Source organism: Orcinus orca, chromosome 10 (assembly GCF_937001465.1).
Source record: "Orcinus orca chromosome 10, mOrcOrc1.1, whole genome shotgun sequence".
In the NCBI taxonomy this organism is placed as follows: Eukaryota; Metazoa; Chordata; class Mammalia; order Artiodactyla; family Delphinidae; genus Orcinus; species Orcinus orca.
The window spans coordinates 67,040,998-67,066,784 of NC_064568.1; the positions used below are offsets into that span (position 1 = coordinate 67,040,998).

Sequence of the window (25,787 nt, forward strand, 5' to 3'; positions counted from 1 at the left end):
TCTAAAAAAGTAATTCACCATAGCCATCTTTAAATAGCTAGGCCCCCTCATGCTTTTATGTGTAGATTTCTCTTACCTGTGTAGATTTCTCACACCTTTATGTGTAGATTTCTCTTACTGCATGTGCCCGGTGCAGTGCTTTCTTGACAGTGAGGATACGGTGGTAAACGTAACATATTCCGATCTGCCCGGAAGTTGCTTGTGGTCTAGTGAGAAAGGCAATCAAATAATGACAAATACAGAGCTCTGAACTGAGATCATTGTCATCAAGGCAGAGTACAAGGAGCTCTACAAGTAGCTCATGAAGAGCCCTGCCTGGCCTGGGGAGGAAAGGAAAGAGTTCCCTGAGGAGGAGAGCTTTGCTCAATGCTGAAGGGGAGTTGAAGAGGCAGGATGGAATTGGGGGTTGGGGAGGAGGCAGCAGGGAGCCTGACCTTCTAGGAAAGAAGAGCCTGCATTAGGAGTGCAGAAAACTAGGAAGTGTTTGCTCTTAAAAGATCACCTTGGCTGCAGTGTGATCACACACCCTTCCCCCTGGTTGCAGAGCCCTTTCATCCCTTTCTCTTGAGAACGGATGCCATTCATCCGAGCAGTAACCCGTGTTCCCTTAGCATTTGCAGTTATTTAATAGCACGAATCTCACTGCATTATAATTTTTTGCTTCTATGCCTCTGAGGTTCTTTAGGGCAGTGGCTTGGTCTTATTTATTATAAGGAACTCAGAATAGCACAGTGGCTTTTCCACTCCTTCCCTCTCCCCACAAATATTTGACTATTTACTCTGTGCCCTGTACTGTGTGCTTGCATGTTTGGGAAGGTGGTACAAGATAGGCACGGTCCCGGCTATCATGGAGCATGCGGTGTGACAGGAGTCAGAATTTTGAACTCTGGAGACCATTTTCATGCAGTTCAGCACTTCTGTGACTTTTCCTGCTGTTGCGGAACAGAAACAGTGAATGCTGGAGTGTTAACAAGCCAGGCTAAGGTAAATTGAATCAAATAAAAGATAAGGGCCCCCAGAGTAATAGCGTAAACGGTGAGGGAAATATGGCTTGTAAAAATGTGATTATACATTATTCCTCATGACTGCATTGCAGTAAGAGCAGCGCGATCCCGCGGTGGTATCATGTCTCAGGTTGTCATATCCATGTCCATGTTGAGACTGTGCTCCCTCTTGCCACCATTCCCATTCCCCCTTCCCCTTACCGGCATTGATAGGGAGGCAGTGATTGAAAATAGCAGTTACTGGCGTGAATGTACAAGGTTTCTAACAGTCCCTGCTCTCCAGGAACTTGCTGGTTTGTGTGTATTTGTGGGGGGCGGAGGGGTGGGTATTGTGTGTGCACAGATTACTGACTAGAAACAGAAGACCCTTGTTCTTGGCAGGAGAGGGGAGAGCTCCTTGCTGGCTTTGTGGAAAAAGGGGGCCATCCTTCCAAATTTTTTGTGAGTTGTGTCACCTGTGAGGTTAAAATGGGGTGTTGCCTTTCCACTGTGTTTCTCTCTCATAAGAGAGTAAACCCTTCAAAGTCACTGCCTTTCGTCACATGTTTGAAACACAAAACTCATGGCCACAAAAGCCAAGGTGACCAGAAATATACATTTCATAGTTGACAAGGACTTGTCTAGCCTGACGTGTTGTGTCAGAATCGTTTCTGCACCATCCTTACCAGGGGGCATTTGTACACACCTGAGTTCTTTTCTGGGAAAGCAGCCACTTCTAGCTCTTAGCTCTGAGCTTCAGGTGTTTCCTCCATATTTCTGATTATTATGCTTATGTTGCTGTTTCTTGATTTAAAAATTTTACACATTCTCTCTCGGTCTTTGTTATGGAAGAGCAGAGTTTAGCTTTCTTGCACTCTCTCGGTCCACTGCCTCCCCCTTCATCCTTCAGATATATCACAATTTTTAGTTACATCAGTATCTAATGTTTATATTATTATGCTATTAGTATTATTCACCTGCTGAACCAATTAATATACTCCAATCCTTTTTTTTTTTCTCGTTCTGCCTCTCTTGTTGGTTTTCTGAGTTTCCTATGTCCAGCTCACCCTTAATCCCCAAACTAAAACCATACTTTTTAAATCCCTAAATATTCTTTTCCACATTCCAGGCAGACCCATCAGTTGATCTTGTCAGTTTCATTTTCTCCCACAGATGCCAAAGCCCTGCATCCTCCAGCGATGGTTGGGTATTTCTGAGGCTTGCTGTACACTTGATTCCCTTTGCCTTTTTTTGTCCCGTTTCCTGGATACCTGTCTTCTTCTCTCTTGGTTTGCTCGTTTATTTGGTAGAGCATATCCTCCAGTCACTTCCTGATAAAAGGGTGTGTGGGAGGTAAAATTTAAGACTCTGCAGGTCTAAAAATATCTTTATTCTCTGTTTATACTTGACTGATTCTTTGTCTGCTGTAGAATTCTAGGTTGGAAATCATTTCACCTTCGAATTTTGAAAGCGTTGCTCCTTTGTCTTATGGCTTACAGAAACGAAAGCCAGAAGACTTTTTGAAAGTCTTGAAATTATTGAAAATTCTGATGCCAGTCAGTCCTTTGTATGTGAACTGTTTTTCCTCTCTGGAGACTGTATTCTCTTTATCCCATGTATTCTGAAATTTCACAGTGTGCCTTGGGATGGGTCTTTTTAAAAATTATTTATTGTACTAAGTATAAGATGGACTCTTTGAACTGGAAGTTCATATCCTTCAGTTCTAGGAAAATTTATTTCTTTGATAATTTTCTCCTCTCTTTCTCTGGAACTCTTGGTCCTCTAATTTTCTTATCTTTTCTCTGGAATTTCCTATCTCTTTTTTGGTTCCACTTTCTGAAGGATTTACTGAACTTTATCATCTAGCTCTTTATTTATATTTCTACTTAATTTTTTAAAAAAATTATTTTATTTATTTATTTTTGGCTGCATTGGGTCTTTGTTGCTGTGCACAGGCTTTCTTTAGTTGCAGTGAGCGGGGGCTACTCTTCATTGCAGTGGGCGGGCTTCTCATTGTGGTGGCTCCTCTTGTTGCAGAGCACGGGCTCTAGGCACACGGGCTTCAGTAGTTGTGGCACGCGGGCTTCCGTAGTTGTGGCACATGGGCTCAGTAGTTGTGGCTCACAGGCTCTAGAGCGCAGGCTCAGTAGTTGTGGCTCATGGGCTTAGTTGCTTCACGGCATGTGGGATCTTCCCGGACCAGGGCTCGAACCCATGTCCCCTGCATTGGCAGGCGGATTCTTAACCACTGTGCCACCAGGGAAGTCCCACTACTATAATTTTTTAATTTCCAAAAGCTTTACACTGATTGTTCTAATTTTTTCTAATCCAGTTCTTGTGTGATAATAGGTTTTTTGGGTTGAAGTTTTATTTGGTTCCTTAGAGTCCCTTTATTCTGTTTGTTTTGTGCTCTCTCTTTTCATGTTGAATGCTTTCCTCAAATGTATGGTGATCCTTGGTTGTCATTTTAATTTAAAAGTGAGACACCAAAAAAGCCGATTGGATGGTCTATATAGAGGTGGGATGAACTTGTCAGGGATGGGTTTTATATGCTCTATCTAGGGTGTTTGGGCAGGAATCCACCTGCTTTGTTGGGGAATCCCTGAAAGTCAGCATCTATTGAACCGTTCTGTGGAGTCATTTGGTTTCTACAGGAAAAAATATTCTAACCTTCTGTTTGCAAGTGGAGGGTAGGGCTCTTAGCATTTTGGGAGCCAAGTGAGTGAGCAGGTCTGGAACCTCGTCCTTCAGGATGTAAACTTCCTTTTAGGGCCTTTGTTTTCGGTACAGTGCCTCTTCCTAACTTCTGCTGTTCCTAAAGTCCCTGGGTTTAGAGCCCACCTGGTTCAGTTTCTACGCAAAATAAATCCACCTTCTCCTGCCTGGGTGCAGGGGTAATAGTCTACTGGCTGCCCTGGATGTGACCGGAGACCTGGTGGGCTAATGCTGCTGCATACAGAATTTGTACCAAGTCCTCGTTTTCAGCCCCTCCTCATCTCTGGTCTCCTGTGCCACCAGGTACTTCTAATCACTGACCCTTCCCAGGGTGCTTGTGTGAATTGGCATCCCCTTCCCTGGATGCAGGGGTTCACTTTCTCAGCTTTGCTAATTTATCTACTTTTCATCTTCCAAAAATGTTGACATTTTATGTTCATTGTTATCCTTCTCGTATTCTTTTTTTGTTTGTTTTTACTCTCATTTTAGTGGGTTTCAGGATTGATCAGAAATAAAAATACATGTTCAGTTTTTCCCAGTCAACTAGAATTCCTTTGGCATTGTTTTGGGGGTTTCTTGTCTGATCGTTTCATGTCTGTAAGTTGTGTCTTTCTCCAAAGATCACAAGCTTCTTTGACAATGGGAATGGTTTCCTAGACTCCTTATTATCTCTCCTTTTACGCTCAACAGTTAATTATGTAGAAAGCATTTTAGTAAGGATGTGTCAAATTCATTTGAGTAAGATGAAGTCTTTTTAAAATTAGACTGACTTTGGACAGTGCTTCCTTCTGTTGGAAAACTGCCAGTCCTTCCTGAGGTTCAGAGATAAATCTGCCTTTGCAAGGATAACTAAAAGAGGAAAACAGAGAAGGCCTTTGGCAGAAAAAGGCTGATGAGACAAACTCCTGTTTAGACCTTAATGATTTAATGAAGAATTGATGGAGAGCTGCCCAGAACCTCTCTTCCCCCTCAAGTTTGTTGCCGTTGCTCCCTCTTCACAGGGTCAGTGATGGAGCAGGCCCTTTTCCGACTTGGTGTTCTGAGAGTCTTTGACTTCCTAAGAACTAATGCAGGAGGAGACCCACAGAGCTCCAAGTTTTTTTAAAAATAAATTTATTTATTTATATTTGGCTGCATTGGCTTTCTGTTGCTGCTCGCGGGCTTTCTCTAGTTGCGGCAAGTGGGGGCTACTCATTGTGATATGGGCTGGTGGCTTCTCTTGTTGTGGAGCACGGGCTCTAGGCATGTGGGCTCAGTAGTTGTGGCTCATGGGCTCTAGAGCGCAGGCTCAGTAGTTGTGGCGCACAGGCTTAGTTGCTCCGTGGCATGTGGGATCTTCCCGGACCAGGGCTCGAACCTGTGTCCCCTGCACTGGCAGGCAGATTCTTAACCACTGAGGCACCAGGGAAGTCCCTCCAAGTTGTTTTGTCTCAACAGTTAAGGTCAAGAGCCTGAATAAACTAGAAGGAATATGCATTAGAAGTCAGACGTGGGATTTTGTTTCAGTTCCACGTTAATTAGCTATATGACAATCAGTAAGTCATTTGGACTTCAGTTTTCTTACCTGTAAGATGGAAATAACAACATGTATTCCCTACTTTATAATATCGTTGTAAGGGCAACATCCATGTTTGTCAACATTTGAGCATTGTCATTTTAAACTAACCATGTAACCATGGTATTCCAGACCCTCATCTGCCTACTGACTGGACATCTACACATGGGAGTCCAAATTCATTTCAGCCTCAACTAATCCAAAACAAAACTCCCTGTGCCTCCTCCCCTCCCCTGCCTAATACTGCCACAATCACAAAACAAAGCAACACGGGTTTTCCTCCTCAAATTACTCTCTCATTAGCCACTGAATTGTTCACACACACCCGCCCCCGCCCAATTTGGTCACCAGATCCTGTCTTTTCTATTGAATCTATCCTTTTTTCTCAGCGCTCCTTATCACTGCCTTTGTTCAGGTTCTTACTTCATGCCTGAATTGCTAACTTGTAGCTGGGCTCCCTAGATCTAGTCACACACTTCTTCCAGTCTATCGTCTATACAAATGCTTAGCATAATGATTTTTTTTTCAAATTTGGAAATATTTAAAACCATCAACAGTATGGTGAATAACAAATTCCCACTTCCCAGCTGTCAACAGAAGGATTTTTGTAAAACTTACATCTGATCATTCCCTGCTTGAAACTTTCGGTGGCCCACGGGACCCTTCATGACCTGGCTCTGCCTGCCTCTCCATCCTCGCATTCACCATCACGCTCCAGCCACTCACAGGTACTTGCACTTGCCCCAGTTTGCTGGGACCAATCAGGAGACCTTGAATTTGGGCGTTTCCTCCTTGTTTCTCCTGCCTGGCTGATTCCATCTAAGCTTTAAAGGCTCAGCTTAAGTGTCTCGTCTGTCTGCAAAGCCTCCCTTATTCCCATTTCCCCGTGAGCTATGCTTTGCATACTTCCCAGAATTCACGCAGTGTATCGTCATTTGTTTACTTGTCTGACTTCCCCACTCTCCTCAAGGGTGGAGACTATAACTTTCTGGCGTATGGAAGATAGTGCCTAAACATTTATTCAGTTGAACTGGATTGGACACTCTGCCAGCCCATTGAGATGCCATTACTTGTCTGTGTGAAGCAAGCAGTTAGGTAACTGGACAACATGAAGCAAGCTTGCTGACAGCTAAGAGCCACTGTAGGATATCGTTTAGTCCTGATCCCACAGAGTAGTCACAGATGAAAGTGGACTGGCCACTTTGGTTCCACCTTACGGTTCTTCTGTCTCTGTGTTTTATGTAAAGATATCTCAGATGCAGTATGCTTACATGTCCCATCAAGAGATTGTTGCCATTTTTAATGGATAGAGAGTAGCAGGTTCGTTACACTACACAGAGATCATGTCACGCTGGGGTCGCAGGTTAGGAAAAGCCGAATGTTAGAAGTTGCAAACTGGTAGCCCTGGGCAGTTCCTTGCACAGTGCTGTGCTCTTGGAAACATGAAGGAGTCCCTTAAAGGGCTTAAAATATATAGTATGGAAGCGCAGCATAAAGAATTCACTGTGGTCCAAGGTCAAATGTAATCAGTGCTGTGGTGATGGTGCACTAAATGTTTAGGGATCTCCTGTACCTTTCTTTTTCTTTTCCTGGTTCTCTTGGTGCTCTGTGCTCTGCTTTTGTTTGTCAGTGATCAGCCCTTTGGTACTTACTGCTTTAGAGAAACCTAATAGGACAGCTGTGATAGGGAGGGAGGCCTAGATTGTAAATAGCTCTTTTCTTGGGCTGCCAAAAAGGAAGAAACTTGGGTGGAGGGGGATGTTACTACCATCCTGTCTGAAGCTAAGATTCCAAGCAGAGAGATGACAGTTCTCTATCTTCATTTAGGTTTTATTTAATATATTCCCCATTCCCCCAAATTTTTCCCCATGAGCATTTAGAAGAAATGCTAGTTAGAGCAAAAGGAGGGGGAAAGGCCTTACCCAGTTGGGAAAGTTGCAGCTTTATGCAGGAAAGTGCTTATCTTTCTGCCTTGTCTTTTCTAATTGTTTTGAGGTAGTTTTAGTGCTGGTGTGGGATATCCAAACTTAATCACCTCTAAACCGGAGACATGGAGGTAAAAGTTAGAAAATGACAGAGAGCTTGCTCAGTTCTGCCTTTTTGTTAAAAGCAAGGGCAGTTTAAACCTCAGTTTTAAGGTTACTTTGGGACCTGGATTGAGATGGTTGAAGAGGTAGCAGATTCCTAATGCAGTACTAGGAGCTGACAGACCTGAGCTCCCAGCTGCTTTAACCAGTGTTACTATTCCCTTTTTCCCAACTCCTCTTGTTTATTCCAGTCATCTTGCTATTGTGTGCGACCTTGTATGACTGCATCTTCACTTCATCTTGTCATCCGGTTAGATCACAAAGTCCCTGTTTGGCCAAAGGCCAAGAGCACCATAAATGGGAGCTTTGGATCTGCCACTGATTTGGCTTGTAATTTGGGGCAAATAATTTGTTTTTGGGTTTTAGTGTCACCTAGTTTATAATAGAATGATGATTTTTTGTCTTGTGGGGCAATTTGAAACTAAGTATGAAAATTGTACCTCCTAGATTTTCCGGATCTGTTTCACTTTCCATCGTTCTATTCATTGTCAGGCATAGGTATATTATTTTTGGTTTAGGAAATGAGGTATAAATGTGACAAAGAGATCATTGCTTTTAACTCTTTGTTTGAAAGGTGCTGTAGGAATCCAAGCTTAATGGAGGATGGGGACACCAGGAAGAAACTCAGGCTCCTGACCTTGTCACCAGCTTCCTTAGTTGACAAGGAACAAATAATGTAGCTGTCAGTACACATGTCCTCTCTTTTCACTTAAAATTTATCTTAAGCTTTTAAGCCAAATACCTACATGCTTATTAAAGTGACCCATGTCACACATATACAACCATTTATTATTAACATTTCATTTTTTTCTCTTCTTTTCCCTGTACATAGGTTCCTTCCCCTCTTTAAAAAAAAATTCTAAAAAGACTACTGCATGAATGTATTCTCACTGTGTTTTACATAGTGTGGTAGAATACAGAGCAGAACGTGAAAGTCCCCCTTCACCACTCTGTGGTGCCCCCGCGACACATGCTTCCTTCCCCAGAGGGAACCACTGTCAACACTGGATGAGCATGCTTCCCATCGCCATCCAAGGGGGTGTGTGTGTGCGTGTGTGTGTGTGTGCATGTGTGTACTTATAAAATGAGGGCTCATCTTTTGAATATTATACAATGACTTCTTTTTTTTCACTTTACTGTAACACAGCATATCTTATAAAATCTTTCCACGTCAGGACAAATAAGTCCACCTTGTTTTCTTTCCTTTGTTGTTGTTGTTAACTGTTACATAATAATTCATTTTATTGGGGTACCTGGTATTTAACTCCCTACCTATAGGTGGACGTTAAGTTTGTAGTTCTTACTCTTACAGTGGATCAGTCCTAACAAGGATGTGTCTTTGTGCGCGTGTACAAGCGTTTCCGTTGGATAGTGCCTGACGTGGAAATGCTGGCCCAGAGTGAATGCCTATTTTTGGTTTTGGTGGGTGCTGCCGAATTGTCTTCCCAGAGGAATTCACCAATTTAAACTCATACCAGTGGTGTTTAAGAGTGTTTGTTTCCCTGATCTTTACAAGCGTTTTATAACGTCATCATTTTCATTTTTGTCAGTCTGATAGGTGAAAAGTGGTATGTGATTATTTTAATTGGCATTCTTCTAGGTTGTGTTTCTGTAGATATAGCCTTGTCTGATTTCTGCCTTTTAGGAATCCCTCAACATTGCCAGTTACTTGATAACATTTTTTCTTATTTTCTTAGGCTGAATCTCTCTATTTTATGTCCATCAATTATCTGTGGTGTAGGGTGGGAATCGTTTCACTTCATACAACTTTAGACAGGAGATGGGGTAAACTTGTGCACTCAATTTACAATCCTGATAAATGTCTCTCATATATATTTTTTCTCTACAATATTTACAATTTTCTTTCTTTTTTCTCCTTAGCATTACATTGTAACCTCTATTCTGTCTTATTACACAGCAATATAAATAGTATATAATATTCTATCTGTCTCCACCTTAGTTATCATAGTCATTTCTCTGTTGATGAACTTTTAGGCTATTTCTAAAGTTTTATTGTTACAAATAATGCTGCTTCCAACATCTGTGTATAAAGGCTCTGGGCCCAGATGGTTTTACTGGTGATTATAATTTTAGTGCTCTATGTCAGTGATTCCGGAATATAGAAATGTGTAGATAGCTGCTCAGGTGATCTGTGACTTAAACCTAATACTGATATCACCCAATAATGATAGCACAAAAAGCAAGAACTTTAGACCAGCTTCCTTTATGAATGAAGATGTGAAAATGCTAAGTAAAATACTCTCAAGTAGAAGTCACTGATATGGCCCTAATGGATAATGGCCAAATAAGGTTTACTCCAGGAATGAAAGAATGGCTCAACATTAAGAAAGCTATTGATAGGGCTTCCCTGGTAGCACAGTGGTTGAGAGTCCACCTGCGGATGCAGGGGACACGGGTTCGTGCCCCGGTCCTGGAGGATCCCACATGCCGTGGAGTGGCTGGGCCTATGAGCCATGGCCGCTGAGCCTGCGCGTCCGGAGCCTGTGCTCCATGGCGGGGGAGGCCACAGCAGTGAGAGGCCCGCACACCGCAAAAAAAAAAAAAAAATTAGTTGGTTCACTGTGAAAAACTATGATATTATCCATAGATGCAAAAACGTATTTAAATTAAACAGTATTTCTAATACATTTAAAAAGGAAAGAAATAAGATACTTCCTTTACATGTTACAGAGTGTCTACCTCAGACTAACTGCCAATAGCATTAGCAGGACAAAACAAGGCTGCCCTCTACTACTTAATAGTATTTTAGAGGCTCTGGCCAATGTAGTAAGGATGAAACAGAAGTCAGAATTAAGGCTTTGAGGATTAAATGAGATGACATTTCAACCGTCTTAGTCTGATATTTCTGATTCAAATAAGGCACTCAAATTGTAGATTCTGTTGTTATTCTTTTTATTACCAATAAGACATATTCACAAAGGAAAGACAGAATTGTCCCTTGCATTTTAACACATGTATCCTGGTGCTTTTATGAATGTGGGTTCTTTGATCTTGGTCCTTGTGGTTGAATGATCCTGATTATCTGGTCTAGAGTTTCTCTCAAGACTTCAGTCACCAGGAGTAGAGGTGGGTACTCAGTACCTGTAACTGACTGAACGGTTTGGTTCAGTGATTTTTTAAAATTTTTGGCTGCATTGGGTCTTCGTTGTGGTATGTGGGCTTCTCATTGCGGTGGCTTCTCTTGTTGTAGAGCATGGGCTCTAGGCGTGCAGGCTTCATAGTTGTGGCACGCGGGCTCTAGAGCGCAGGCTCAGTAGTTGTGGCACACAGGCTTACTTGCTCCACAGCATGTGGGATCTTCCCGGACCAGGGATCGAACCAGTGTCCCCTGCATTGGCAGGCTCATTCTTAACCACTGCGCCACCAGGGAAGTCCCTGGTTCAGTGATATTTTTGATGACCTTTCAACGAGCTGTTCTTACAATTCTGACAGTATTCAGAGACACGAGTCCCAGACTGAGTGAGTAATAAAGTTACCAATGAGGAGAATGATACAGGAAAACAAGCTCTGAAATGATGACACCGTTGTCTTGATACTTGACTCCTTGTTCAGCACCCCATTGTGTACCCTCAGTGCTGTGCATTTCTGTAGTAAATAGCTGCTTTCTTTTATCAGGAGTCATGTGGAAGTAACCCGTTTGGTTAACCACCACACAGAATTCTTTTCCAGGCAGCTAGATGTCTCTAAATTTGGTTTGTGACTTCAGTCTTTTTTTTTCCCCCTATAGCATCTGGAGAGGGCCAAATGTGAACTGTGTTGACAGCACTGGGTATACACCTCTGCACCATGCTGCTTTGAATGGCCATAAGTAAGTATTAACGTGCTACATTCCTGCCCCACTCTTCAGAACCCAGGCCTTCAGATTGTCTTTTTAAAGTTTTTCCTTCTGTAAAGGTGTACAAAGCAGGGATGCTGAAGAACAGAGAAAAACTAAATTTAGTCCGTCCAGAATTCTTGAGTCTCTCTTTAGTGTATAATATAAACATCCTTCCCCACCCCACTCCCAAAATAACTTTAACCAAAGGTTAAGTTTTACCTTTCTTCTGCTTATTCTCTTCCCCTTTGAAATGGGGCAGTGCCTTGCAATGATCTGGATACGAAGCTCAAATGTGGGGCAGCCAGAACATAATGGTGCTGGATGATGTATTATGTAACCAGTCCCTTTATAAACTGAAAATAGATCGAGTGGTCATGAGAAACTTTCTTTCTGTTGACTTTATCTTTCTGCTTGCCACTCTTTCCTCATAAAATTAGCCTTGTCCACAACAAGAACCATTTTTAAGGGGAAAAATAAATAAATAATATGGCCTATTTAATTCCCTTGAGTATAGAGAGGTTATCAGGAATTTGTGATTTGTGTGGGGTTTGTCTGGGAAGTTTTCTGGAGAAGGTGTGCTTTGGCAAGGGGGTGGGTGGTGGTTTGAGAGAAGGCACAGGTTTCAGTGGTTTGGCAGCTTGAAGAGGGCGCTGCCCTTCAAGTGAGGTAGAATGGCAAGGCTCAGAGCAGGAGCAGGCCGAGTGGTGGAGTACAGAGCGTAGATTTGCCAGGAAGAATGAAAACCAGAGTGTAACGGAAGACAGGGCATCGGGGAGTTTGAGGCCTAATACTAAAGGAGATAAGCAGTAGAAGTTTAGTTTTTATGAGGAAGGATTATTGGGACCATTTAGATTTTTCCGAGCGAGAACAGGGCCCTACCACCTCATGGTATTCTGTCTCACTTTTGCAATATTTGGCCCAGCCTAATTGATGCTGATGTGCCGGAAAGAAGCAATGGCTGTTTCCTTCTACATGAAACTTTTCTAAGATATATGGAATGTGATCATTTCCTGTAATGTGGTCTTTTCTATAACCATCTTAGACAAAGCTAACAGAAAATCTGTAGAGACTCCCTCCACCTTAAATGGTGGGGTAACCTGAATTAAAGTGAATCTTTAAATGACTGTAGCTTGTTAGCCAAGTTCATCTCCAGATGCTGTTTTATTTACAGTGGAGATTTTCTTTGACCTCATGTGCGTGGGGATAGTTATACATTTATATCTACTTAATTAGTGGTGTCACCAAGAAGGAAGCCAAGTCCTTCTTTCTGGATGTATCAAGTGATACCATATGCATCTGGCTTATGTTTGCAGCCACTTTAATTCTGCTCTGCCTGTCCGCTTCCAGCTCCCACATCACTAAGTGCTCTGAATAATGTGGTGAATAATGATATTTGTTTTGCATGACTGCTTTTATGTAAATTCTATCCCTGAATGCTGTTTCAACATCACAAACAAGGAAACATTGCAAGGTTTAGACAAGGGGACCAGACGTTTTCAAAATAATGGAAAATAGATGGATTATGTAGAAAGCCCAGATACACCGGGAGGTGATGAGTCAGTGTAGTGTGCCTCAAGATGGCTCAGCTGCTGTCAACAGCTATACAAGTAGCTCATGGAATAAAAGGAAGAGCTGGGCGGTGAGCTCAGGTAAAGATGGGGAGCCAGGTGAGATAATCTCTGTGAAAGGGCTTTGTGCCAAACAGATGTGCAGAACTGTTAGTACGAAAGACTTGTGGGTTCTGCAAACTCATGATCGATTTTCGCCTTCTAGGGATGTGGTCGAGGTTCTTCTGAGGAACGACGCGCTGACCAACGTGGCTGACTCTAAAGGCTGTTACCCTCTGCACTTGGCAGCCTGGAAAGGAGATGCCCAGATAGTGCGATTGCTCATCCATCAAGGGCCCTCACACACCAAAGTCAATGAACAGGTTGGAGGGAAGGGAAGCTTTCTCCACTCAGCTACAGCCAGACCTTGGCAGCCCCATCACCGTCTCAGTCCCGTAACTCAGATCTCAGGGAACCAGCTCTTCCCTGGCCTAAGGGTGATTCCCCTCTTCCCAGCGCTACTCCTTCTAGTGCGTCAGGGAAACCTTGTACCATGAAGGGTGCATTTCATATGCATTTGAATCATGCAGATTTGGAATAGTACTGTAACAAAGTTATAAATACTCACCTCACGTGCAAGACTGGAAATAATGCAAATCCTGCAAAATTGCCCAGAGTTCATTTCAAACTGGTGGGCTTTTGCCATCAACGTGGCAGTGCAGCTTTAGCTGGTAAACAGAAATACTCCCAGCATGTGTTGGTACTATGTGAACCATGCCATTGTTTTACATGCATCAGAACTTGCAGGAGTGGTGGTACGAGTGCTAGTGCTGAAAAATGAACTCACAAAGCCACGTGAGTGGAGGTCTGAGGTGATTCAGCAGAATGAAGATCATTTCCATGTGTCCTCTAATGTTCATTTACTACTGACCATGCTTTGACAAAGCAGAGAGAATTCTTAAAAAATAAAAAAGGCAGCATTTGAGCAGAAACACCACACACTGGCCATGGATTCAGGTACTCTGAGACTGTACCTTCTCTTCTTTATATTTATTCCTTTGGGAAAGTTATATTTGAATTATGTAAGTTCTAGACAAACCTCTCATAAAATACACCTCCCTGTAGTTTGGATCTGAGATGGTGTCGATTTGCGAGGAGATGGGCCCTCTCTGAATGACAAGCCATTCTCCTGTTGCCCTCTCTGCTCTGAACTGAAGTAGATACTTTTCTTATTTGCTTGAAGGAGAGAGATGCTGCCCTTTCTCAGTAAGCTTAGGACTGTTTCACTAGTGACTTTGCTGAGAGGAGATTGTTCAGTCACCTGTAGGATTAGATCAGGGTTATTCCTCAAAAAAATAGGAAACCATTCTTGAAGTCCCCCTGTCAGCAAGACCATGCACATTCTGTTAAGAGCACATTTTTGATTCAGAGAAGGGCAGCTTCACTGTGAGGGGTGAGAAAACTACAGCAGTGCTCCCAGCTCTCTCCACTTGGAGATTGTTTGTGTACAGCTGTTCATCCGCCTCCCTTTCCCCCTTCTGGCTGTATTTTCTGGGTAGGTGAGCAACAGACATTCAAGATCATCAATGAGGATGTTTGTTTTATAACATTAGGAAGGAAAATTGTCTCTTTAGAATTGCCTCTTTAGAACCTAAATGCAACTTTACTCCTCCTGGCTAATGTGACAGTAATTTCTCTTATCTGGAGGAAATTTATAAAAGAGGTTTGCTTTTAACTAATATTCCTCAATGTGGAAAAAACTAGTCACCCATTAAAGTCCTTCTCGTTTAAGAAATTTTCAGCCACCATTTCTAATCCTGTCTTTGCTCACTTTTGCCTTGGAACACAGCTGCTTGGATTTTTGAGCCACTTGAGTATGCTAGCTTGTCCTGCTCACAGCCGCCTCCCGCCTGGAGTGTCCATTGATAAGTGGGACCCAGCCCAGTGCTTTGCGTATCTGGCAGGCAGGTGGGTGGGGCAGGGGCTGGGCACAACGTCTGCAATAGCTCGAAAAACCTAATGCATCTAGGCAGTGGTTACAAGTATTTCACTGATTTATTAAAAACCATTAACGTTGCTTCAGTTGGAAGCTTGGATGAGAGGGGTGATGAGCGTGGTGCCCTGGAGGTTGTCTTCCCCATTAACTTCCTTTTGAGGCACCCAGAGGGCAGATCCAAGTTGTCTAGTGTTGGGCCCCCTTGGGGCTGTGCATTGCTTTGATATATTTCATCCATTTTATCATCACATTTTCTTTTCCTCTCCTTTTTATAGAATGCTCTTGAGATCAAAGAACTCAAAAAGTACGGCCCCTTTGACCCTTATATCAATGCCAAGGTGTGTACTTTTCGCTGCCAGGATTTCTCTGCATCATTTCTCCAAGCTGCACTTTCTCTTCGGTCCTCTCTGGCTTCCACTCTCATCCACTCAGACTCTTCTTCATCAACCTGACGTTTGTCCGCTTCAGCCCATCTGCTTCTGGCTTGCCTGGGAATGGGAAAACGAAGCTTCAGTGGGTTTTGTTCTTGTTTTTAAAACCCATACCAATTCTGGAAAGCTTGGGTGCTTTTCCTGGAATGGCTGAAAAGCTTAGAAGTGGCAGAACTGGGGAAATAGAAGGAACCATATTATGGGCATAATTTACTATTGTGATTTCTAAAATCATTTAAATTCAAAAAAGAAAAGTGCAATTAAAAGATGTTACGCAAAGTAGCTTACTTTTTAATAAGCACAGAAAATGATTAAATTGTACTTCCTAGATTAATTTTTTTTTTTTAAGTTTGCTTTCGATATTTCTCTTGAGATGGAATCCGAACAATAGCTTGTGGTGGAGGTGTGGCAGCCAGGGCGTGGGTGACTCCATTTTGCTCTTAAAAGCTGCTGGTGTGGCTCCCGTCTCTTTTCCTTGAGTTTGTGCCTGGGGCTTTGAAGCCTCAGTCCCTTCTCCCCAGCCATTAGCTTCTGTCTCTGCTTGGTCACTCTTGGCCCTTGGAACAGCTCAGAAATAGGAAATGAAGTTGCACGGCCAAGCAGGGCACTTGCCTTGAGTCTCCCTCCCCCGTGAGGCTGGGATAAATAACGGGCTGATGGGCCTAGTGATGAACGTTCAGCCCCGGGCCTCGGCCCTCCACTGCCTCTGGAGGCAAAGCTGGTGGGTTGGGTGATGGTGTTAGCCTGTCTCCTCTGTGCTCTCACCTGCTGTTTTGACTCAAGGTTTCATTCAGATGAGGTTTGCTTTTTGGCAACAATCTGGAGTTTGGCTGAGTCACTGCATTATTCACATCAGCTACCTTTCACTTGGCTCTGAATAATACAGCAGCTGCTGGGAAGGGAAATGTAAGGTCCTTCTGCGCATTTCCAAATGCAAGGCAGATATTTCATGTTTTTCTTTGAAAATACTGATTTAGCAAATGAAGGACCCTATGGGCTGGACCTCGGCAGGCTCTACGGGAGATTTCCTTCAGCTGTTGGGCCCTAATCGTGGAAAAGCAGTTTGATCTGGAGTGGGGGAACACAGTAGTTTTAGTTTGCCCACACTTTCAATTCTGTTTTCTGATCTTCAAGATAGGAAGATAGGAAGATACTTCATCTTCTTTTATTTTTTTGGAAGTAGTGCAGCAGAGTGGAAAACCCTCACAGATCAAGTCAGACCCAAGTTTGAATTCTGTGCTGCCACTTACTGGTGTTGACTTGAACAAGTTACTTAATTTCTCTGAGCTTCAGTTTCCTCTTCTATAAAATGGGATATACCATCTACCTGGCGGGATTATTTTGGAGTTCAAATAAGATCATGTACATGAAGTAAAAATATCTGGTTACTAGTAATATTTGAGGTCCTAATTTTAAAAGGTATATACCATGTGGTATTTCTGAAAGGCTGTTTTGGAATTTATTCTTTGTTACTAGTGAGTGAAGCTTAATGCAACATTGCTGTATTGGTCCATTCAGGGTTTTGTTTAGGGGGGAAGCACCTTGAAGTGATTGTTTCCCGACTTGGTGGTTACTTTAGTTAGCTTATAAAGCTCTGATTAAAGGGTAAGACTTTTTTTCTTAAAAGCACATTTTCCTATCCCTTGATTTTGCACACATAAAAGAAATTTCGTCTAAATGGAATAAGAACTTACTTCTCTCTTTGGAAATACAGTCTTCCCTCAGTATCTGAGAGGATATTGGTTCTAGGACCTCTGTGGATACTGTGTTCAAGTCCCTTATATAAAATGGTGTAGTGTTTGCACATAACCTACTTCTATCCTCCCATACACCTTAAATCATCTCTAGATTACTTATAATACCTAATAATACAGTGTAATACGATAATACAATGTAAATGCTGTGTAAATAGTTGCCACTTGGTAAATTCAAGTTTTGCTTTTTGGAACGTTCTAGATTTTTTCCCCTGGAATATATTATTTTTAAGCATTACCTTTTAAATTTATTTATTTATTTATTTATTTATGGCTGCATTGGGTCTTCGTTGCTGTGCGTGGGCTTTCTCTAGTTGTGGCGAGTGGGGGCTACACTTTGTTGTGGTGCGTGGGCTTCTCATTGCGGTGGCTTCTCTTGATGTGGAGCATGGGCTCTAGGTGCACGGGCTTCAGTAGTTGTGGCACACGGGCTCAGTAGTTGTGGCTCATGGGCTCTGGAGCGCAGGCTCAGTAGTTGTGGCGCATGGGCTTAGTTGCTCCGCGGCATGTGGGATCTTCTCAGACTAGGGCTTGAACCCGTGTCCCCTGCATTGGCAGGCGGATTCTTAACCACTGCACCACCAGGGAAGTTCCTCTCCCAGAATATTTTTGATCCATAGTTGGTTGACTCATCAGATGCAGAACGCGTGGATTGGGAGGGCCAACTGTACTACCCTTTGCCTCCACCCCCCCCACCCCCCCCTCAAAGGCCAAGTGACGTAAATGCCGTTAAGGGATAAGGCTATTTGGGTTGTGCTAAGAATGCAGACTCTTCTCAGGCTGATTCAGTTCTAACCTCCCTAGGTTTTATGGGTTTTCATTGACCTGGTGTGTCTAGGAATTGTTTTTGCTAAAATACATTTGTGTGCTAAGTCCTATCAAGCACCTGTAGAAATTAAGAAGTTGCAGATGCCTTTCCTGGGAGCAGAGATGGTTTTCATGAGCTTTTATCTTCCTCTTTACCATATGGACCTTTTCCTGTTTCAGCAAGTCAGCATAAACCAGTCCAAATGTACGTCATCCCTAGCTAAGGTGAAACTATTAAAATTGTTTACTTACCCCCTTTTAAAACAATTTTAACTTAGTCTGAATATCATAAGATGAGCAGTAGTCAAATTCGTTTTATGGTAGGTCTGTTTCTCCAGACACTTAAAAGTAATTCACAGGGGCTTCCCTGGTGGTGCAGTGGTTAAGAATCTGCCTGCCAATGCAGGGGACATGTGTTCGAGCCCTGGTCTGGGAAGATCCCACATGCCATGGAGCAATGAAGGCCGTGCACCACAACTACTGAGCCTGTGCTCTAAAGCCCATGAGCCACAACTACTGAAGTCCGTGTGCCTAGAGCCCGTGCTTCACAACAAGAGAAGCCACCACAATGAGAAGCCCGCGCACCACAAAGAAGAGTAGCTCCCGCTCGCCACAACTAGAGAAAAGCCTGCGCACAGCAACAAAGACCCAATGCAGCCAAAAATAAATTAAAAAAAGTAAAAAAAAAAAAAGAAGTCCATGTTCAAATTTCACCAATTGTCTCAATAATGTCCTTTAGAGCAATTTCTTTTTCTGGTCCAAGATACAGTCCAGGATCATACATAATCTGAAACAGTTATCCTCAGCCTTTTCTAGTCATTCATGACATTGACATTTTTGAAGAGCATGGGCTGTTTGTTTTGTAGACTGGCCCTCAGTTTGAGTTTGTCTGATAATTCCTCTTGATTTGGTTCAGGTTATACATTTTTGGCAGTAATGCCACAAGAGTGATGTTCGTCCTTCCTTTTTAGTGCATCGCATCACCAGGCACATGATGTCAGTTTGTTTTGTTCTTGATGATGATGAATGATGTTTAAGTTGGTGTCTGCTAGGCTGGTAACCTTTTTAATATTAGTTTTCCTGGGCTTTACCCTCTGAGGTGCTACCTTGGCAGACCTGGGGTGGGGCTCAGTATTAGTTACCTTTAAGCTCCCTTGTAATTCCAAAACGAAGCTTGTTTAAGAACCACTGATCTAGGCTAACTTTCCACTAGAGCAGGATTCCTCTTTTCTCACCTAAAACGCAGGCCATCTACCCCTTATTTTGTTTGTTTCTCCTAGTAGCAAGCAGAATTACTCTTGGCAGCCTCTTTTTGAATTCCACTGATTTTTGGTTTCTTATGCTTGATTGATACCTATTTTCCTAAACCTTCCCTCTGTTGGTCAGAGTTCTGCCTTCAGAGCTTTGCAGAGTAAGTCTGACTCCTCCTCCACATGAGGAACTTGGTTCTCATGCTTTTCCTGTGTCTTCTAAATCTTTGTAGACCCACTTTGTCTTTTTGTTCCAATTTGGGTATATTTCTAGAGACTATACCATCGTTGCTCCAGAGAGCTGTAGCCCCGGTGTTCCTAACTTAGATATCTGTCAACGGTGGACAAGAGTGCAGTTGGGCTATAATCCAAGCACTGGGAGGTGATGGTTTTGAATAGTTCCCAGAGGAGAAAAGTCACGGGAATGTTTCTAGATGGTTTTCTGCTGTTTGTAGTTTATGTGTGTGTGTGTGTGTGTGTGTGTGTATGTATATAAAACACATAAGTAATGGATTTATACATTGAATGGGGTCTCCAGATATAAAGGGTATAGGGATTTTTTTTTTTTTTTTTAGAAGTAATGACCTAGCAAGGAAAAAATGAAAGTGGGTCTCAAGATGAGTAGGAATGGGGTGTTTGTGCAAAGCCTTGGGGGAAAATTGGGATATTTCATCTCAGTCCCCATCCTTAGTCCAGATTCATAGTAGTATGATTCTGTGAACTCTTGGGGTGTTGTAAGCACCCATGGTGTGATTTGAAAGGTGTGAAAGAGAGGGATTCCAGGTGGTTGAGAGTTTGTACCCTCCCTGGAATCCCTCTCTTCCTTGTGGGTCCATAAATCCAAAACTTTAGTGACTTCTTGCCCTGAAAATTGTTAGGCTCCAAGGGGAAGCGGTAGTAAGAGCTCATTGTGATGGCCTGTGTTCAGTAGTCGAGAGATGTGGTCACCACAGACGTAAACTCAAGAGTATTGTAGTTACCAGAGCATGTCTGGCAAGACTGAAACATAAATAAGATGCTTCCTACACTGTGAATATAAACTGCAGAGATGTGGTTAGGCCATTTTTAACATAGGCAGGCAGTTTGCCTGGTAGTGATCAAGACCTTGCCTTTAGCGAGGCAGCTCTGTGGTAGCTGCTTTAGTTCTGGCAAAAACCCAGAGAAGACTTTTTTCCCCTAGAGTTTTACAGTTCTTCAGGCCCTAATGACATACTTTTTACAGATTATTCTGGTTGTTGGGAGACAACTTGGATATAAAAGAGATTGCAGTGTCTACTTCAGAGTAAACGAGTTTTTTTGGACTGGAGTTTTAATGAGAATAAGCTGACTTTCTTGGCCCTTGCTGTCATGCTAATCTTGAGATATAAAACCCTGAGAATCCTCTTAAACTTCTTTGAGTTGCAACTCTGCCCCAGGATCCCTCTACAGGAAGCTCCTGTGAGTTTTCATTGCTGTAGCTGTCTTTTCTTCTCATGAGAAAGCGAGGTGACAGCTCTAAGTTTTTCATGCCATAGCTTAATAGGAAGTGGGCATATGGGTGGCCTGAAAGGTTTGTTCGGCACAGGGAGCCCCAAGGATTTACTTCCAGCCCAGCGTTTCTCCTGCCCTCCAGACTTTCAGGTTGACGTGGAATTCGCCCCTTGGACCCAGCTGTATCACAGGAGGCCATTGCTAACTGGCTGTGTTCTGTGGCCAGAGAAGTCTGTCTGCACCTTCTCAGCAGCTGCTCTCCTGGAGCTGTGTTGGAGCTCAGTGCTGCTTCCTCTGTTTATCTGTGTGCATTTATCTTTGCATGTGGCTCTTGCTACCACCCTTTCTGTCCTTGTTTCATTAAAAAAAAATTTCTTTGCTATCATTCTGGCCTTTTGGGGCCTTGCGCCTAGTAGCCCTGGATCTTTCTGATACACTTGGTGTAGCTGGAAAAAATGATGCAGTTAAATGCCAGATCAAAAGCAGATGGAATTGCATGCATGTATGGGTAACTTCTAGTCTGTTACTTTTAATATCATTAATAGAATTGAAGCAATTGTGGAAACATTTAATCTTTACCTTTTGACCACTGAAAGGTGCATAATATTGACCTGAAGGACACATGCCCTCAGAAGCTTTGTTTCCCCAAAGTGGCAGAAGCCTCCTGGATAAATTCAGGAATCTCAAAATCTTGTGGGAGAATTATTATTTTCATTAATGCTTCTAAAAATGGAGAGGTCATGGAAATTCCTCTATGCCTGCTCTAGTTATACATTGTCAGTAGTAGTAAAAGAAAGATCATAATTGGAATGATTAACATTTTGCTTCTGATGGTTGATAAAGCACAAACTTCTCCTGCTTTATCTCAGGTTCTCCCTTTAGTTTGAAACAAAATTGACATCAGAGGACCTGTGGGGTTGTGAATTTGAATTAATGGCAATGTTACAATCTTGAATATTTTGCACCTCTCACACAAAACATTCTGGTGTCTGATTGTATCTTTCTTACCTAAGAAACCCTTCTTGGCACAGTTGTAGGTCCTGCATGCATTGGCTGGGGCAGGCTCCTGGAGCAGGCTCAGGGTGGCATCTGGGTCCCGCGTTACTCTGTGACTGAGCTCAGGTGCCTCAGTCCCCTGGCAGTGGCTGTTGGCTGATATGTTGAGAGTGATCTTGGGTGCTCTGCTCTGTAACTTTCATTGTTGGCCAATTGATTTGCATGCATGGAGCTACGCAGACGACAAACTCTTTCCAAAAAGCTTGTGTGCGAGGCAATGGATGGTCAGCAGATCCAGAATCAGGACCACGGGGTTGGCTCAATAGAAATTGTAAAACCAGTTGAAGTTTAAATTGAGTCAATGGCAGTGATATTACGGGCATCCATCTGTGCCAGGGCTTCTCCCCGCGGCCTGCTGTGTTCCCAAGGTGGCTCTCCTTGCCGTCTGGAGGCACGTCTACATTGGCACAGAGGAGACTACAAAGGCTGAGGTGCCGACTGCTCCCCTCTGGCAGTAACTGGGGCAGATGAGGCTGACTGGAGCAGCCGGGCTTGTTTGCGGGATTCTGACATAGTTCTTTTAGTCCCCAGGTGTTGCTGCTATTTTTCTCATTTAAATTTCAATGGTTTTACGTGTGATTACCCCAGTTGTCTGCCAGTCTGCTGGTCACCTTTCTGACATCATCCGCCTGTTGACTCTTTAGAACAATGACAACGAGACGGCCCTGCACTGCGCAGCACAGTATGGCCACACGGAGGTGGTGAAGGTCCTCTTAGAGGAGCTGACTGACCCCACCATGCGCAACAACAAGTTCGAGACGCCTCTGGACCTGGCTGCACTCTACGGGAGGCTGGAGGTGGTGAAGATGCTCCTCAACGCACACCCCAACCTCCTGAGCTGCAACACTAAGAAGCACACCCCTCTGCACTTGGCAGCAAGGAATGGCCACAAAGCCGTGGTCCAGGTCCTCCTGGATGCCGGCATGGATAGCAATTACCAGGTAGTGGGGCGGACGTACCTCCCAGGCCCAAGGGATGTAGTCATTTTGGAAAAGGCACAAGCGCCATGCTGCTGGGCTGTGTTCCTATTTAGCACGGTTCACATCACATGTCAGATGCTTCCATTTGCTGACTCATTGTAATGAGAAACTTTAGAGACAAAGAAACTCCTCCAGTGAGTCTGTTATTTTTTGTTTCTTTTCAGGGGTAATACATGGTCATTATACCCTGAAAAGACATGCTTATGGACTCTCTTTTGAAATTAGAAAACTTTCATTATCTTCCTATACCTGTGTTCCCACTGCCACCATTAGCGCCTCCAAAGTCCCATCAACTTGATGTTGCCGACAGGAGACTTAACATTTCCCTTTGTTGGTAGCTTTCTCCATTCAGATGAATGGCCATTTCTTAGGCTTTGCATCCACCAGACCACATTTGAAGTTAAGGTGTTTTCCCCCCCTTGTACTTTTCTTCTCATCATTCCTTCCACCCAGGAAGGTGGGGTTTTTAGGAGTGTCACCAATAGGTGGTTCCAAGGGTAACAGTGCAGTTATTCATGTGTGGCCTCCTGGTGGCACATCAAACACCCAAGTATGGGCCACGATTGTGGTTTTGGAATCCAGACAAGAAAAGTGGGAAAGATAATGACAGAGGACTTTGTGTGGTTTATTTTATTTTCCTGTCCCTTCTTGTCTACGTCCCGTTTGTCGTGTGAAGCCACGCCAAACCTGGGTCACTGTTCTGATGATATCCTGCTCTGCGCTCTCATTTGCTTTCCAGACGGAGAAGGGCAGTGCTTTGCATGAGGCTGCTTTGTTTGGCAAGACCGATGTGGTGCAAATCCTGCTGGCTGCAGGTGAGAGGTTGGCAGCGCTCTTGTCTACACAGCATGCCAGGGTTGGGATCATTTCCCCCAGGATCCCTGGAGGGGGATTTTTACTGGCTGCCTTTGAACCTAATATGTGTATGTCTCCACTGGTTGATTGCAAATGTACGAAGTTCTTGTATAGCTGGATAAAATATCTTTGGATGAAAACGTTGGTTGTGCTGCCAGGAGCATTAGGTATCCTGGAATTTGACCCTCTTTGAGGCTGGCTTGAAAATTCTCACTCCCCTGGTCCACCTGGTGTGCCTTTCTAGGAATTGACGTCAACATAAAAGATAACCGTGGACTGACTGCCTTAGACACTGTCCGGGAGCTGCCATCTCAGAAGAGCCAGCAGATAGCAGCACTGATCGAAGGTATGGGTCCATCTCCCTGCCGCAGGGACCAGGGGACACGCTGGCTGAACCAAGCCACTGGTATTTGGTGCAGCTTTTTTTGGTCTTTCCATGTAGATCACATGACTGGAAAAAGAAGTGCAAAAGAGGTAGATAAAACCCCCACAACCCAGCCACCTCTCATCTCCAACATGGACTCCATATCCCAGAAGTCTCAGGGTGAGTCGGCTCTCTTCTGCCAGCAAAGGGGCTCTCAGCTTGAAAAGAGTTGAACGTTCTTTGGCAGAATGGAAAATCTTAATTTAAATAATTATTTTGGGGGATTGGGAGTACTTAGTAAGTTCATATTCAAATACATTTTTTTCCAACTACTATATGAAGTTTTCTTGGGCAAAGCTTAGGCCGTGATGGTGGACTTTTTCTTTCCTACTTTATTTTATTCTCTGCTTTTAGAGTTGGCTCTGTGAGAGCTATCCTGGGATGTGTGGTAGACAGGATGATCTCAAGATGAACTCAAATCTCAGTGAAACCTTTTTTTTCTAACACACACTTTAGTGCCTTGAGTATAGCTGGCTCACAGTAAATATTTAATGAGTGTCATCTGGTTGGTAGATGTGTATATGGCAGATTTTAGTAGTCTATCATTTGTCCAACACATGTGGTCTGGGTGCTAGCTTGGGCAGTCCAGCCTCTCCATCATTAGCCAGGATCCACCTTTTCAGATTGATTGAGCAGCCTTTTGGGTCCTAGGTCTGATGAATGAGAAAGACAAAACACTGGCTGACACCTCCCCCAGATACAGATCACAATGAAGAAAGCTCGAGAAACAGAGCAAAGCCAGATACTGAAAAAGGAAAGGGATTTTTCAGAGGAATGCAGAGATGCAAGGGTTCAGGGGTTCTCAGCCTGTCTTTACTGTAGAGTCCTTGTTCCCCTCCCCTGGTCACACTTTTTTTCTTGACCTCATAATTTGCTGGTAATGGGATTAGTAGTTCACTAAGCTCTTAGCTTTCAGGGATTTTACAGTTACAGTTTTGACTCTTTGCAAGTGACCCAGAGATCCCTGGTCTATAACCAGATCCCTGGTTACTTTGCAGAGTCACAAATTTGGATCCCAGGCACTCTGAGGTTCGTAGTTGTCTAGTGAGTGAGTTGTAGCTGCACAGCGCCTTCATCTCAGAAAGGCTTCACCACCCTCTATTTTGCTTGGGCACATGGAGGTTCTTGTTAAGAATTTAAAGGGATTACTGAAGTTTTCCAGTTGTACCTTGCTACATCTTATGGTTTAAGTTTATGCTGTCATGGCATTGAGGTATTTGGGAATTTATAACGATCTTGGGAGATGTCCTTCATAGATGTCAAAGGTTCCATATTGAATTGGAGAAAAATCTGTTCATTTCTCAGAGTATGAAGCGCAGATGAAACTCTCTATATTTATTCCTGTCCGTGGAGAAAGCCGTGATTTATTTTCCTGCTCTAGGTTAACGTTGGTCAAGTTCAGGTGGCCGAAGGGGCTTTGGGTTGTTCCTGTGGTGGGAAGTCCAAGACTGTGCTGTCCTCTCACCGACTCTCTTGCCTTCTAACCCCTCTTCAGGTGATGTGGAGAAAGCAGTGACTGAACTGATCATCGATTTTGACAGCAACATGGAAGAGGAGGGTCCCTACGAGGCTCTGTACAATGCTGTCTCCTGCCATTCATTGGACAGCACGGCCAGCGGGCGCTCGTCTGACCGGGACTCCGTGAGCAGGGAGGCCGAGACGGCGGGAGTGAAAGCTGCTGGAGTGAGGCCTGTACGTGGCTGACCCTCTGTACCGGGGTTCTGTTGTCCACCTCTGCTCTGCTGGGGAGTGGGAGAGAGGATGTGCGACCCCCAGTGCCAGCTGTGTTTCAGGGACCTGGGTCCCACTCACCCTATTCTCCTGGGGGCTCTGCACCATCTCCCTCTTGCTTAGTGTGGTCAAACTCTACAGCTTGTGTTGAGGTACAATTTTAATTTTTCCAGTTTCAATATAACCTGTTTGCATCCTTCTGTTACTTTTTTGACCTTAGAGTAAATTGAAGCATTTTATTTCTATTTAGCCTCACTGCTGCTTCTGTCTTTGGGGCCTTTGCTATATATTGTTTGTTTCTTTCGGGA

At 43.6% G+C, this 25,787-nt stretch overlaps 1 protein-coding gene across 8 annotated transcripts in view; it reads left to right on the plus strand.

Moving 5' to 3' along the window:
- ANKS1A (ankyrin repeat and sterile alpha motif domain containing 1A) overlaps positions 1–25,787 on the plus strand; it is a 188,851-nt gene that overhangs the window by 63,123 nt on the left and 99,941 nt on the right. For 5 of the 8 annotated variants that reach the window (XR_007469904.1, XM_004267697.4, XM_033424198.2 and 2 more), the window contains exons 2-9: positions 11,089–11,169; positions 12,952–13,108; positions 14,997–15,059; positions 22,134–22,430; positions 23,209–23,284; positions 23,569–23,670; positions 23,767–23,868; positions 25,244–25,440. Coding sequence is in view for 7 of the 8 variants with exons in the window: in XM_004267697.4 (XP_004267745.2) it covers positions 11,089–11,169; positions 12,952–13,108; positions 14,997–15,059; positions 22,134–22,430; positions 23,209–23,284; positions 23,569–23,670; positions 23,767–23,868; positions 25,244–25,440 (1,075 nt within the window). In the remaining variant the exon portion in view is untranslated. The remainder of the gene's footprint in view (positions 1–11,088; positions 11,170–12,951; positions 13,109–14,996; positions 15,060–22,133; positions 22,431–23,208; positions 23,285–23,568; positions 23,671–23,766; positions 23,869–25,243; positions 25,441–25,787) is intronic. The other 3 variants (XM_049693732.1, XM_033424201.1, XM_033424202.1) reach the window with 1 other exon arrangement.